This window comes from Microcaecilia unicolor, chromosome 14, assembly GCF_901765095.1.
Source record: "Microcaecilia unicolor chromosome 14, aMicUni1.1, whole genome shotgun sequence".
NCBI lineage: Eukaryota > Metazoa > Chordata > Amphibia > Gymnophiona > Siphonopidae > Microcaecilia > Microcaecilia unicolor.
This window is the reverse complement of record NC_044044.1, coordinates 13,571,241-13,587,644: the sequence shown is the minus strand read 5'-3', so window position 1 is coordinate 13,587,644 and position 16,404 is coordinate 13,571,241. Positions and strand designations below refer to the sequence as shown.

The 16,404-nt window shown below is 43.3% G+C and overlaps 1 protein-coding gene across 1 annotated transcript in view; it reads left to right on the top strand.

The window, feature by feature from the left end:
• Positions 1-10,759, top strand: part of LOC115456984 (chloride channel protein ClC-Kb-like) — a 68,788-nt gene extending 58,029 nt beyond the window's left edge. Inside the window, exons 19-22 of the mRNA XM_030186411.1 lie at positions 1,660-1,728; positions 5,433-5,537; positions 6,084-6,170; positions 10,469-10,759. Of these exons, the coding sequence (XP_030042271.1) occupies positions 1,660-1,728; positions 5,433-5,537; positions 6,084-6,170; positions 10,469-10,609 (402 nt within the window). The 3' untranslated portion in view covers positions 10,610-10,759. The remainder of the gene's footprint in view (positions 1-1,659; positions 1,729-5,432; positions 5,538-6,083; positions 6,171-10,468) is intronic.
• The last annotated feature ends 5,645 nt before the right edge of the window (positions 10,760-16,404 follow it).

The following is a 16,404-nucleotide window of genomic DNA, read 5'->3' as shown; positions in this document are numbered from 1 at the left end:
CCTACCTTTGCTGGCGGGGGTCCCCAACCCCCTACCAGCCAAGGTCCTCCTCGCAAAAGGTTTCCTTCTGTTTCTGACGTCAGGAAGTCAGAAACAGAAGGAAGCCTTTTGCGAGATGGACCTCGGCTGGTGGGGGGATGGGGTCCCCTGCCAGCAAAGGTAGGCGACGGCAGGTTGGCGGCGGGAGGGAGGTTGAGCGGGTCATCGGCGGGGGTGGGGGGCAAAGTTGGTGGTGGCGGGGTCGACAATGACTGGCGGGCGGGTGCTGTCGGCGACAATGGTGGTGGGGTGGGTCGGTGGCGCCGGGGGGGGGGGGCTAAAATGTGCCCCCTCACCTCGGGCTCTGCCCCCCCCCCCTGCCGAAGTCTAGCTACGCCCATGGGTTAAAGATAGGCCTGCTATTTATGTGGCTTTAAAGTTTTATGTGGTTTTAAAGTTACCTTTCAGTATTCTCACTGTGAAATCAGAACCAGGACACTGTACCAGTGATTTTACAGTGAGAATACTGAAAGGTAACTTTAAAACCATACAAGAACGTAAGACCTTTGAAGTCAGAATGATTGAATATTTTAACACCCAACAGAAAGGACTTAACAAGGACCTGGGGTTCCTAGCCCATTATAAACCATAAAGCTGTATGTCTCTGTTGATCACCCCACCCCTCACCTATCCACACCCATCCTGTTAGAATATCAATGATATGCTTTGATGTCCCCATGCATACCTCCTACCCACCCCCATCCACCCACCCTGTCAGACTGTCATAGTAATGCTTGAATGTTTTCACTTATATACACTGTCAGCTAGCACATTTGCTTATTTCCGATCTGACGAAGGGCAACCTTCGAAAGCTAATCAAGAAATGTATTAAGTTATGTCCAATAAAATAGGTATCATCTTATTTTCTTTTCCATGTTTTATTTTGTTTGATTTCTATTGATAACCAACAGTTAAGTAAAAGCAGATACAAATATTGATGTAAAGATTGATTCGTTAAAGTAACTTAGCTAGAATTCATAGGCTTTTATAGAAATACTAGAATTCGATGGATAACATTCTTATTTCAGGAATTTTTCAAAGAGAAAAGTTCTCAGAAACTTTTGGACTATTAAATAGTTAGAAATTTGTTTAATTTCAACTGGTAAATCATTCCACCATTTAGTGCCTATGTGAGAGAAATCTTTGCATAATATAGACTTGAAATGATGTTTTTATAGTTAGGATAATGAAGTATAAGATATTTTCTGGATTTTATGGATGCATTTCTGATGTGAACCACTAGGCAGCCGCCTACACAGGTCAAAAACAGGTAATTTGGTATTACTTAGGCAATTGCCTAACTTCCACATCATTTGATTTTTTTTTGCGGTTCCCATTAATTTCAAGCTGGTAAATCAATTAAATCGAACATGTATTCAGGTGCTAAACCATCTATTATTTTGTAAATGAATGTGCAGGTTTTGAAGATTGTTCTAGTTGTGATATTTAGGTAAACAACGGATGATTATAGGATGAATGGCAGGTGATTTAGGGTTAGTAGTCCTTGAAAGATCTATTCCAGTCACTATATTCATATTACAGGGACACATGCAATTTTCTGTCATTATTTTATTGACTTTAAACAGTCCTAACAATCTCTCCCTTACTATTGCCCAGTAGCAAACAAGATATTTCCAGGAAGGAAGACGTCGGAGGTCCAGTAAAAAACGTACCCAGTATTATACCATGGTAGGTAATATTCCTCTTATTTCTAATAGCATTTCCAGGCCAACCACAGTATCCTCCAGTCCTGCACATCCGTTAAGCAGAAATGCACTCTTTTGAATCCCATATGATTTTCCCTACTTAGTGAGTTTAACAACTTGTTCTGGTTTTATGGCTAAAAGTGTACATAAGTACATAAGTAGTGCCATACTGGGAAACACCAAAGGTCCATCAAGCCCAGCATCCTGTTTCCAACAGTGGCCAATCCAGGTCACAAATACCTGGCAAGATCCCAAAAAAGTACAAAACATTTTATACTGCTTATCCCAGAAATAGTGGATTTTCCCAAGTCCATTTAATAACGGTCTATGGACTTTTCCTTCAGGAAGCCGTCCAAACCTTTTTAAAACTCCGCTAAGCTAACCGCCTTTACCACATTCTCTGGCAACGAATTCCAGAGTTTAATTACACGTTGAGTGAAGAAACATTTTCTCCAATTTGTTTTAAATTTACTACATTGTAGCTTCATCGCATGCCCCCTAGTTCTAGTATTTTTGGAAAGCGTAAACAGACGCTTCACATCTACCTGTTCAAATCCACTCATTATTTTATAGACCTCTATCATATCTTCCCTCAGCCGCCTTTTCTCCAAGCTGAAGAGCCCTAGCCGCTTTAGCCTTTCCTCATAGGGAAGTCGTCCCATCCCCTTTATCATTTTCATCGCCCTTCTCTGCACCTTTTCTAATTCCATTATATCTTTTTTGAGATGCGGCGACCAGAATTGAACACAATATTCGAGGTGCGGTCGCACCATGGAGCGATACAAAAGCATTATAAAATCCTCATTTTTGTTTTCCATTCCTTTCTTAATAATACCTAACATTCTATTTGCTTTGTTAGCCGCAGCAGCACACTGAGCAGAAGGTTTCAACGCATCATCAACAACGACACCTAGATCCCTTTCTTGGTCCGTGACTCCTAATGTGGAACCTTGCATGACGTAGCTATAATTCGGGTTCCTCTTTCCCATATACATCACTTTGCACTTGCTCACATTAAACGTCATCTGCCATTTAGACGCCCAGTCTTGTAAGGTCCTCTTGTAATTTTTCACAATCCTCCAGAGATTTAATTACTTTGAATAACTTTGTACAAGCATTGCTTAATGCCGAAACACGGCCTGTGTCGGGTCATTTATCAATAAAATACTCCTGTTGTCTTAGTGTTGAAGGCCCAGTGTTGCTTTTTTTGTCTTTGAATAACTTTGTGTCATCAGCAAATTTAATTACCTCACTAGTTACTCCCATCTCTAGGTCATTTATAAATATGTTAAAAAGCAGCAGTCCCACCACAGACCCCTGGGGAACCCCACTAACTACCCTTCTCCATTGAGAATACTGACCATTTAACCCTACTCTCTGTTTTCTATCTTTTAACCAGTTTTTAATCCACAATAGAACACTACCTCCTATCCCATGACTCTCCAATTTCCTCTGGAGTCTTTCATGAGGTACTTTGTCAAACGCCTTCTGAAAATCCAGATACACAATATCAGCCGGCTCACCTTTATCCACATGTTTGTTCACCTCTTCAAAGAAATGTAGTAGATTGGTGAGGCAAGATTTCCCTTCACTAAATCCATGTTGACTTTGTCTCATTAATCCATGTTTTTGAATATGCTCTGTAATTTTGTTCTTTATAATAGTCTCTACCATTTTGCCCAACACCAACGTCAGGCTCACCGGTCTATAATTTCCCGGATCCCCTCTGGCACGCGGAAACCAGGCAGTAATGCCAATTTGGCACGTGCTGGACGTGTGTAGGCCCTTATTCATCTTTGTAAAATGGCCTCATTATGAGGTTGGTAACACTTAATGTGAAGGGTTTAAATAACTCTTTAATGGAAAAAAAAAAGCTTTTGCCATATTTGAAGCATCTTGGTGCTGCAATAACTCTTATTCAAGAGACACGTTTGTCTCATAAGGACTTCCTGACGTTAAGGGATGATTATTCTGTGACAACTGCATTTTCACCTGTAGTGGGTAAGCATAATGGGGTACTGATATTGGTACAGAAAGTGCTTTATTATGAGATAATTTCTCATACTTGTGATAGAGAGGGCCATTGGGTTTTGTGCAAATTAAAGTGGGCGGGTCTTCATTTACTATAGTGAACATATATACCCTGAGTGTAGATTCTCCAAAACATTTTCAAGATTTGTCTAGCTGAATTGGGGCAGTGAATTCCAGAGTTTTAATTGTGGATGGGGATTTCAGTCAGATCTAGGACATTTTAATGGATAGACAGAAAATTTGAAGCAGCAGACTAAGTCCGGTAGGATCATCACTTCGATGATATCGCAGCTGGGCTTGATTGATCCCTAGCGTATACAACATCCTGATGCTAGGGCGTGCACTTTTTTTTATCCATGCCAAACAAGGGAAATGCACTGAGGAACAAATATGTCAAACATTCACATAAGAAGTCACAGACATAAGTCCCCTGTTTCGTCACAGAGACCATCATGGCAGTTTATGGAAAACAAAGCAGTAAAAGGATAACACATAGCTAAAAACTTCTAAGAAGATAAACATATCCAGACAAAGACCACAAATAGTAGGGAAGGAATGTGAATAAGACAACAAATCTTCCTTAGACTAAAAAAAAAAAACAGTAACTAGCAGAGAATGAGGAGGGGCAGGGATCTGGATACAATGGAGCGATCAATAATACCTAATTAGCATCAGTTGAAGAGAAGACCTGAGTAAAAAGCTAGTCTCTGTGAGCAGAGACTACCAAATAATGGAACATTTCCCTTATTTGTCAGACTGACCCTGTGTGGTGCATCCCAGGATACATCATGCAGGATCAGGGGCTGCCATTTTGGAAGATGGCAGCATTGAGGCAGGAGCAAGTGGGCATTACTCCTGCATCTTCGTGAAGGTACATGAGAGAGAATTCTGATGCAGTCCGGGGGGGTAGGCTGTATCACGTCCACTAGATTACCAGGGATTTATTTTTGGACAGACCGAGGAATCAGGGAGTCAAGGTGGGGGGGGTCCACTAGAGTACCAGGGGGGTTTTGGGTAGTGTCGGGTGAAGGGAAAGGCAATTCTGAGGGGTGGTCGCCTTCTGGGACCTGGGGTGATCTCCTAGTCTACCAGGAATTTTCATCTGGAGAGGGAGGAGGCCACCCAGATGGAGGCAGCGGGCTTTTTTCAAATGTCTCCCTTCCTGTCTGTGCATAACTCAATCACTATTCAAGCAAAGACATTTTTTGCTCTTCAACAACAAACAGCTGTGTGTGCTGCTTTTCTCCAAAGTGTTTCAGCAAAGGCTTGACGATGCTTCTGTGCATATGCAGCAGCTTCCACATTCTGGGGGCCACACAGTATGTCACAACTCACCTTCTTCTGTTAACTCTAATGGCAGTGTTCCAGAGAAATGCCCCATTTGTCACCTTTTGGGAGGCTTATTGTCTTTCCAATGTGCCTCTTACTACATCCTTTAAAGTGTGGAAGTTATTTGAGTGGAAATACGCTATACTTTTATTCCATGGAGGTTCTTTATATGGCATGAAGATTTAGTACATGTTCTTGGGATGCAGACTGCTCGTTCTCAGCCATTAAGCCACATTGAGCCTGCAAATAGGTGGGAAAATGTGGGGTACAAATGCAGCAAATAAATAAATAAATTAATTAATCTTCTCACTTGCTCCCCCACTGCAGGTGCAAGAATGGGAGTGCCAGCAGCTACAGGAGATTGTCCGCATGGAGGATTTAATCATTGACCCTGCACCCTATAGGCTGATGGAGAAGGAAACGTTGTATGAGGTGAGGAAATCGTAACTGCAAATAGTCACTAGGACCTCCTACATCTCCTGTATGTTCAGCCCTGCACTTGTCATATCACTGTGTTTAGGGTACATTACACAGATTTCACACACAGGCAGCTGATTCCACGCACAACACTTTATTTTCCCTTCTCCTCAGTTATAGAAAAACATCTAAAAGTGTTAACCTAGATCTTCTCCAAGGAATAGGATGAATCACTATAGCTGTCCTGGTAACAAAGATCTCACCAAAGACCTGGTCAGGATTCTGGGCAAGACTTTATTTAAACACCACAGCATTATACATTTTTGCCGGAATCTCCCTTGTCATTGTCAGCTCCTGTGCTTTGTGCATTTTGCTAGAAGTTTCCCCTGACATTTTCAACCCCTTCACGCTTCACATTTTGCTGGAGCCTCCCCTGGCATTTTCAGTCCCGGCACACTGCATTCTGCTAGGCCTCCTTTTGCATTTTCAGATTTAGCACTCTCTGTACGTTGTTGGAGTCTCTGGCTGATCCTGTCACCATCATACTCTGTCTTTATTTAGTGCTATGACCTTTTCAACTTGCTGGGACTGAGAACAGCTTATGTTACCTCCATAGGAAGACTGGTTGGAGTGGTGAGCCTAAAGGAGGTACTTGATTTTATTTATTTATTATATTTATCTATTGGGAGTCCAAAGCATGTTTGTGTGGGTCTAATATATGGGAAAGGTTTGCTGAACAGGTACAGAATAGTACCCGACTTACTCTGCCCGTTGGATAAAATGATTTCAGGTATTGCAGTAGTGTGGTGAAAGACAAACTCTAGTTTTCCATGACCAAAGAGGGGACATAAGTGCAAAACGGTCAAGCACCTGCCTAACTGCATTAGGGTTACCATATTTTGTCCCCCAAAAAGGAGGACACATACCCCGCCCCCTTTCATGCTCCGCCCCCGTCACATTTTCCTCTCCCCCCTGTCACACACCCCGTCACTGCCCCTCCCCGTCACCCCCCTCCCCTTACCTTACTACTGCCCTGGTGATCTAGTGACCTCTTCGGGGCAGGAAAGAGCCCCCTCTTTCCTGCCCGGAGCTCTGCCCTGCATGCATCCTTCCTGTTCGTGATCTCGGCGCCGATTCAAAATGGCCACCGAGAGTTGACGTCTCGTGAGGTCACTTCAACTCTCGGCGGCCATTTTGAATCGGCGCCGCGATCACGAACAGGAAGGATACATGCAGGGCAGCGCTCCGGGCCGGAAAGAGGGGGCTCTTTTCTGCCCCGAAGGCGGAAGAGGTCACTAGACCACCAGGGCAGTAGTAAGTAAGGGGAGAGGAGGCTAGCAATCTGCCCATTTATCCAGAAATCCGGGCAGATTGGCAAAACCCGCAGAGGACATGTCCGGGTAAATCCGGACATATGGTAACCCTAAGCTGCATCCACTCACAGTCTTCTGCGAGTTAACAAGAGCACAAAACCACCCCCACTCCCATGCAAAAGCATATGGACTCAAAATAGCCTACTAACAAAGGAAGACCATGATAAAATTGTGAGAGGTCTACAAAAATATCCTGTTCCCTCAACCACTGCCCACAGGACAGTGGTTGAACAAGGGTCTCATAGAAAAGGGCCAAAATTTTGATAATGCCTCTCTTTCTGACAGGCAGCTAGCAACAGGAGAAGCTGGAAAACTGTCAGCCAGTACCTATTCTAACCTCTTATTTCTTGGAAAATTATAGAACAGACAGTCTGCCTTCAACTCAGCAATTGCCTCGAAAAGAGAAACTTGCTGAAACCATGTCAATCCAGATTCAGACCTGGTCACAAAACAGAGAAAGTTCTCTTCTCTCCCTGCTAGTCAATCTCCACATAAACCATAATAGGGGATCTGCCTCGCTGTTAGTTTTGGCACTGTTGAACAAAATATCGTATTAGCACAGCTAGTAGTAACAGGTATCCAAGGCATGGGATTTGCCTTGTTCACATCCTATCTAGCAGACAACAGTCCAGACTATATGGCAGCACTTCATTACCACCTGGCCAGAGATCCATACTGATACTGTAATTTATTGTGTTTAATATCTACCTCAAGCAGGTAGCTCAGCTGATTTAGTCAAAAGATATGCAATTCAACAGCTTTACAGATGATGTACAGCTACTCGTACCCGTTGAACCGGACTTACATACAGCTTTGAATAAATTGACTGCCTGATAGCAATTCAACACTGAACAAAAAAAACAACAATCCTCTCAGCTAGTATTATGTTTATGTGTGGTGCATTCTTAATATACCATTTTCAATCAAAAATCAAAGCTGTGTACAGGCCAGTGGCGTAGCTACGTGGGGCCACGGGGGCCATAGATTTGGCCCTGGACCCCCCTGCTGACGACCCTCTCGACCCCCCCACTCCCGCCACCAACCCGCTGTCACCTACCTTTGCTGGCGGGGGACCCCAACCCCCGCCATCTGAGGTCCTCTTCTTCCGGTGCAAGGCTTCGTTCTGTTTCTGAGTCTGACGTCCTGCACGTTGTACGTGCAGGACGTCAGACTCAGAAACAGAACGAAGCCTTGCACCGGAAGAAGAGGACCTTGTCTGGCGGGGGTTGGGGTCCCCACCAGCAAAGGAAGGCGAAGGCGGCGGCGGGGGAGGGTTGGTGGTGGGAGGGGGGTCAACAGGGTCGTCGGCGGGGGGGGGTCAAAGTTGGTGATGGTGGTGGCGGAGGCGGCGGTTGGCAATGGCGGGGGGGTGGGGTCGGTGGTGCCGGGGGGGGGGGGGCTCTGGACCCCCCTCCCACTGAAGTCTGGCTACGCCCCTGGTACAGACTATAATCCAGGAAGAAGAAAGAAACTACAGCATTTGATAGGACAGCAAGAGGGAAGCTGAATAAAGAATAGGATTGTTATAGAGAGGATGGAGCTCAGTATTGATGATTGCTGACCACTGACCAGCAAAGTAACAAATCATCAGGACCAGCTGGTATTCTGGACAGAACCCAGAAGAGTTTTTATGCATAGACATAAGACCCTTTTTTGTCAAGCTGTTTCTTTTTCATTTTGCTACTATTTGAATTTAGAAACCGTTGCTATGAGATTGAAAACGATCCAGAGTCATTTAGCTGGAGAAATATATACAACAAATGACATCCACCTACTCATCAATACAACACAGGAAGTACTCCTGAGGCAGGCCGATGGGCCGAAACAGGGCTGTGTCGAGTCGTTATGTTGACTATAGAGTCGATATTGTTGATCAATAAACCTTTTTTTTTTGCTTATTGAGTTTTTGTGGTGATCTCCCTTTTCCTGTTTTTTTTTTTTGCCAATAAACCTTCTAGACCACACACAGCATCATCGGTTTTTTTGAGTCACTTACCTGTTCTCTTTGTGGAGTTTTTATACATAGCCAGAAGACCCTTTTTTGTCAAGCTGTTCTTTCCTAAGGAAAGTATTTTGATAGGCAAAACATAAATGCGTAAACAAATTAATAAATTAAACATGCAAAGAAGTCACACAAAATTCATACCACCCAATATTCAGCCAGGAACGGCTCCTGGCCGGTTAAATAGCGCTTTACTGACTATCCACGAATATTTAGTGGGAGATAGCCGGTTATCTCCCGCTGAATATTCACAATTAGCGGATAACTGGCTATATCGTGCCGTGTAGCCGACTATCCGCTAATATTCAGCGCATCACCGGCTATGTTTGGCAGCCAGATTCGGCCGCTGAAATAGCAGGCTTATTTTATTTTTGGCTGGCTTTTAACTGAATGTATCAATTGCACCAGAAATTCCTACATATAACTTGTGTCATATATGCTTTTTTAAAAATTTTTATTTGCAGTGCTCAGTATAATGCTGTAGTGCCTTATAACCATGTGTTACAGAGTAAGCATACAGCTGCTTTCATTTAGCTGGTTAGATAAATGTGCGGTCTGTTGCTACTCTGTGTCACCCGTGTTTTGGTGCATAGTGATTAAAACTCGTACTCCATCGCTAGCTAGTGAAAGCAGTTTTGTTCATGACATCATTATTATTGACAGCACAGATCTGACCGCTTTTTTAGATTGGATAGGAAGGGAGGGTCAGTGCTGTGATGTTTGGCGGCTGTATGCTTACTCCGTAACACATGGTTATAAGGCACTACAGTAGAGAATCCACAAACGTGGAGAACTCAATGAAGTCCCACGGATAATCACAATACAACAAGGCAGTGGGTAAAGAACCAGGAGTCCCAGAGTGGAGATGAACCAAATTTTATTACTCAATATATTGACTCGACACAACGTTGTGTTTCGGCCAAAAGGCCTACATCAGGAGTCTAAATACCGGAGTGGAGAATAATGGCGATGATCCAGATTAAAGCCATACTGGAAATTGAAGACTGTTTTGCGGTGGTCTTGAAAAAGACCTTTGTATTAAAATGTTGGCCGGATCACTCGCGTGAGCGTCTTGGCTATAAAACTGAGGAAACGGCACTACAGCATTATACTGAGCACTGCAAATAAAAAATAAAAAAGCATATATGACACAAGTTATATGTAGGAATTTCTGGTGCAATTGATAAATTCAGTTTAATTACCAACGCCAGTTTGTTTTCATTAGATCCCTAATTGATAATTTGTTTTTTAACTCAACTAGCCAGCACTGAATATTGACTTGGCCAGATAATTTGAAACCAGCCAAAAATAAATCAGATATTCAATGCCAGTCGCCAGACATGGCCTGGCATTGACTATCCAGGGCTCAGCGCCAAACGGAGTCAGCCGAGCTAACTCCCGTGGTCTGAACATTGGCCCCATAATCCTTAATTTCTGATTTTGGTAAAATTGCTGATTTCCTCACATAGAATCTGTCAGAGTGAGAGGAAGTAGGTGAAATGAAAGAACACTGGCTTGTTTCACTGTTAACCCACCACTTAAAGTTTTTTTTCATATTGTCTCTCTTGTAGCTGAAGGACGCAGTGAATCACTCCGTTAAAGGCACTTTCACTAGAAGAAGCCCATGCCATGACAATGTAACCCATGAAGATGATGAGGCGAAGATATCCTTCCCACAACAAGTGTCACGTATCCTTGAATCGTCTCCTTAGAACCTAGAAGGCCGTTGCTTCCTTGCAGTCCTCCCCTGCAACAGAGTCTTCTACACAAAACTACAAGTCACCAGAATATCCAGGCATGTCCTTGCCAACAGCATGGCAAGATAGCTCAGCTGTGCCATGAGGATGCACAAAACTACTACTACTACTTATCATTTCTATATTGCTACTCAGTGGTGTGCTGGAGAGGGCTCTCACGGGCTCAAGAGAGCAGTTTGTTAAGTTTTCAAGAATTTTGGGAGCCGGTTGTTAAAGTAGCCCCCCCCCCCCCCCCCACACACGGATGGCTACTTTAACTACTGGCTCCCAAAATGTGGGCTTGGGCCCTCTCCTGAATTCTCTTTTACTTTGCTGGTGGGGATGCTGAGCCCTGCCAGCCAAGTAAATAGACTGCTGCTGCTCCCCGCTCCTTGTTTCCAGCTCTGAGCAGCAGGCTGGGACTTATGCATGAGCGAGAAGTCCCAGCTTGCTGCTCAGAGCTGGAAACAAGCAGTGGGGAGCAGTGGCAGTCCATTTATTGGCTGTTGGGGCTCGACATCCCCTGCAAACAAAGATATGCCTAATGTATCCGCACAAGGCGGGGGGGAGAGAGACACATATGTTGTCCCTGCCATTCCACCCTTGGCTACACCTGAAGAGAGAGCCCATTGTTAAAAATGTACCAGCACACCTCTGGCGCTACTAGACGTACTCAGCGCTGTGCACTGAACATGTAAGAGACAGTCCCTGCTCGACAGAGCTTACAATCTAATCAAAAGAGGCAAGGCATGAAACTGGGGCAATTCAAACTTCTTATCCTGGAGTTGCCCTTGTGTTAATACAAAATACTACCCATTGCAAGACTTTCAAATTAGAGTATCACTCTTGAACAAGATATCTAAGAGTGTGTGAAATTATAGAAAGCAAGAAGGCAAAGGATGGCCCCGTGGCATGGTAGCAAAGTCTCAAGTTTTTAGCTCTCTAGCAGAGGCTATGAGGAGTTTTCAGTGTTCTACTGATGTAAGGTGTCCTAAGAAAGGAATGAGCTCTACTGGTGCAAAATACCTAAGGAAGGGGGCAAGCTTTAAGGAGCCATCCTTTTCAGTCTCTTTCCAGAGTGAGAGTTAATGTTTATTCAGACTTGATATACTGCCTCTACTGGTGAGCAGATCAAAGTGGTTCACAATGACAATATCCCCCTAGTACTATACAGTAAAACCTCGGTTTTCATTGACTTTGGTTATCGTCGGTTTTCGTCGATTTTTTTCGTGAAAAATTTGTCTCGGATTTCGTCGGCGTGCCCACGTGACCTCGCTGCTAATTTTGTGAAAACAAAAGGCGACCCACGCGTTCTCCTGCTAGTGGTGATTGTAGTGAAGCCCTTACTGTGTGATGTGGAGGGCAAACAAGAAAGCATGGGTCACGAGGCCAATTTTCATTGATTAGATGAATGAAGTGTTTGGCCCGAGTGTGAAAAAATACATCCAGGATAATCAGTTGCCCCTCAAGTGCCTCCTGGTAATGGACAATGCTCCTGCACATCCTCCAGGTTTGGAAGACACATTGTTGGAGGAGTTCAGTTTTATCACAGTGAAGTTCTTACCCCCTAATACCACACCACTCATCCAGCCCATGGCCCAGAATGTCATTTCAAATTTCAAGAAACTGTACACAAAAGCAATGTTTCAAAGGTGCTTTGAGATGACATCAGATACAGAATTGTACTTAAGAGAGTTCTGGAAAAAAATTTATTAATTGGATTTACATTGATTCATATGGAAATAAATACCTCGGTTTTCATTGGTTTCGGATTTCGCCGATTGTTTTTGGACGGATTATCGACGAAAACCGAGGTATTACTGTATAATGTGTCATGTTAGTCGTCAATTAGGCATCTAAATTTAGGCACTCAAATGGAAGTTAGGCGCCTAACTGCAGTTAAGCTGGTGCCTAAGGGGCTGGTTTTCAAACCATGGGAGGCAGCCCAGCTAACTCCCGCGGTTGGCGGTGAGCCCGGATACGCAATGCTGGGCTGTTTCCGATGACCAGCATTGAATATCCGTTTTATTTTTGGCCAGTTTAAATTTAACTGGCCAAGCTAATGTTCAGTGCTGGATGGTTAAGTTTATAGTGGCCAAAGATAGACCTGCTATTTGGGCAGCCCGATTTGGCTGCCAAACTTAGCCAGTGATGCTGAATATTCATGGATAGCCGGTTGAGTGCTATTTAACCAGCTAGGAGCTGTTCCTGGCCGGTTAATTAGCGCCGAATAGAGGCTGGTAAGTGCTTTAGCACATAACTGCAAAGGACGTGCATGCGGGCGGGGCATGTGTGGGTCACACACTTACCCCCGGATTCTATATAGCGCGACCGGTTGTGTTCTGATTTGATCAGGGGAGGTATACTATCTCATACCAACGTGTAGGGTCCAAATAAAGTTGTGTTTGGAGCATCTTATCCTGGTGTTTGGACTGATCTCTTGAAGTTGGTTTCTTTTCCACTTCTTTTTGTTGGCATTGAGTGATCTAAGCATACGAACAGGAATATTGGGTACAATCAAATTCCCTAAGTAACTAGGATATCCTCGATAAATAGCCTTAAATGCCAAAACTAAAATCTTACATTTAATCCTAAAAGATTAGGGCTCCTTTTACTAAGGTGCGCTGAAAAATGGCCTGCGCTGGTGTCGACGCATCTATCAGATGCGCACGGGTCCGTTTTTCAGCGCACCTGCGAAAAAGGCCTTTTTTTTGGGACGCGGCGAAATAAAAATTGGTGCATGTCCATTTTGGGCCTGAGACCTTACCGCCACTCATCGACTTAGCGGTAAGCTCTCACGCGTTAACTGGGTGGTAATTGTCAGCGTGCGTACGCTGCTGCTTAGCGCCCAGTTAGCGCCACACAATAGGCAATAGCAAATATTTTCTGCCGCGCGTATTGGACGTGCGTAAAAAATGGAATTACCACCCGGGGATCGCAGTAGCTGGGCGGTAGTTGCAAACTGACACGCCTTGGACGCCTGTAGGCACCTACGCGCCTTAGTAAAAAGGCCCCTAAGAGAAAAGCAAGGCAAAGCTCTCTAGAATTAAGTACATAAGCATCGCCATGCTGGGACAGACCAAGGGTCCATCGAGCCCAGCACCCTGTCACCAACAGCGGCCAAAAGAACAAGCAATTTGTCCCGCCCATCCTAGAAATACTGTATTATTCCCTCGTCCATTCAATAACATTCTATGGCTTTTTCCTCCAGGAAGCCGTCCAACCCTTTTTTGAAGTCCGCTAAGTTAACCACCTTAACCACCTTTTCCGGAAGCAAATTCCAGAGTTTAACTACGCGTTGAGTGAAGAAAAATTTTCTCCGATTCGTTTTAAATTTACCACACTGCAGCTTCATCGCATGCCCCCTTGTCCTAGTATTTTTGGAAAGCATAAATAGACGCTCCACATCGACCCGTTCCATTCCACTCATTATCCTATAGACCTCTATCATATCTCCCCTCAGCCATCTTTTCTCCAAGCTGAAGAGCCCCAGCCTCCTCAGCCTTTCCTCATAGGGAAGTCGTCCCATCCCCTGTATCATCTTTGTCGCCCTTCTCTCTTTCAAACAAATGAAACGAAGATACAAAACTAGAAGGACAGGCTTTCTCAGCTAAATGAAAACAAGGGCAATGAACAAAGAGAACCAGGATCACACAGAAACGAGTAGGGACTCAGCTCCAGCAGTACTTCTGAACAACAGTATTTAAAAAAAAAAATTGTGAATAAAACATTCAACAGAAAATAAGAAAAAAATGATTGGGAAGAGGAAGGAAGCTCACAGCTGAAAAGTCTTGCATTGCGTGGTTCAGAGGACGGGCACAGGGATACAGAAGCTGTCACTTCTAGAATGCACCTAATTCAGCTGTAGTCTTGTTATTCAAAGTATCTTAATGAAAGCTCTGTATTTTATTTCCGTTATCTTTCTCAGGTGCAACAAAAAAATGGGCTTCCAATATTTTAAGTTTGTAAATAAATAAATTACGCTTCAACTTTATAAAACTATCTACTTATTCTTTAAGGCCTTCATTGGCAATGTCATACGGGAATCGCTATAGCGCTTTGGTAAAAAAAGGCCTTAAATCATTTTGCATTCGTATTAAAATTGATGATTTGTTTAAAAATGCTTTGCAATCTATCTGAAACCGAATAACATGCATAATAAAATCAATATAAAAACAACAGTTTAGTTGTGAGGTAACTTAGTAGTTAGAAGCCTGGCTCAAATACTGCTGCTGCTTCTTGTGATCTTGAGCAAGTCACTTAACCCTCCATTGCCTCAGGTACAAACTCAAAGAGCAATTCTATAAATTGGCCCCTCAGTCTGGACACCCCAGTGCCGTGCGCCTAACGCCAATTCTATAACAGTATCTTGGCATAAGTACATAAGTATTGCCATACTGGGAAAGACCAAAGGTCCATCGAGCCCAGCATCCTGTTTCCAACAGTGGCTAATCCAGGTCACAAATACCTGGCAAGATTCCATGTAGAACTGCAAACAATAGCAAGATTCTGGAATCCTAAAGAGTAACAAGATTCCATGTAGAACCCCAAAGAGTAGGAAGATTCCATTCAGAATCCCAAGTACATAAGTAGAAAAGTATTGCCATATTGGAACAGACCAAAGGTCCATCAAGCCCAGCATCCTGTTTCCAACAGTGGCCAATCCAGGTCACCAATACCAGGCAAGATCCCAAAAATGTACAAAACATTTTATACTGCTTATCCCAGAAATAGTGGATTTTCTCCAAGTCCATTTAATAACGGTCTATGGACTTTTCCTTTAGGAAGCCATCCAAACCTTTTTTAAACTTCGCTAAGCTAACTGTTATAGAATACTAGCTTAAGGTCAACATTGGCATGCCCATGTCAATGGCAGGTGTAAGTTGGCACGCCTAGTTTTGCCAAGTGGCATATAGTTTATAGTATGTGTCACTGAGAGACCCAACCATAGTCTGCCTATGCTCCTCCCATGTTGTGACAGGTTGTATGTCCCAACATGGGAGGTTTGCGTGGAGAATCCTAGGGGAGATCCAATAGGACTCAGGCCTATAGATTGAAAAACTGGATTTGAGGTTAGTTTCATAGTATACTTCTACGTATTTTTATTTACTATTATTATGTAATATTGAATGAATGGCCTTGAAATGAATGTTCTTTCCTATATATTATTGGATTTCCTTTTATTTATTTTTTTTTGTCTGTTTTGTGTTTGTTCTTATTGTAAATCACCTAGATTTGGCTATGCCCTAAATTGGTGAGCCAGCAAATTCTAAATAAACATAACATCTGACTGGACTGAAGCAGCCTATGTTTAGGGGAAACAATGGCCAACATCGGTGGGACCCAACTTTCTGTTTAAGATTAGCTCTGCTGCCTTTAACAATGTTGATGTTTTTGCTAAAGCAATTTATCTTTTTAAGTTTTGCTCAATTTATTAAAATATTTATATTAAAAGACCAACAAATCCTTTCAGTGGGAGGTTTTTATGCCTATGAGGTTTCCCCATTAAGGGCTATGAGAACAGCAGTAGTTCCAACTGGGGTCTGAGGCTTTTCCTCCCACTGATACAGGTCTTGTTATTTTTAGTTATTTATTTAGTTTATATTTTTTGGTTTGTTCACAGTGATCATTTGTTTTTTGGTGATTTGACTGTTTGATCACGGTTTCTTTTTCATTTTGGAACTGGGTTAAATTCCACTGCAGATCCTTGTGACCTAGGGCAAGTCATTTAACCCTCCATTGCTCCAGGTACAAATAACCTTAGATTGTGA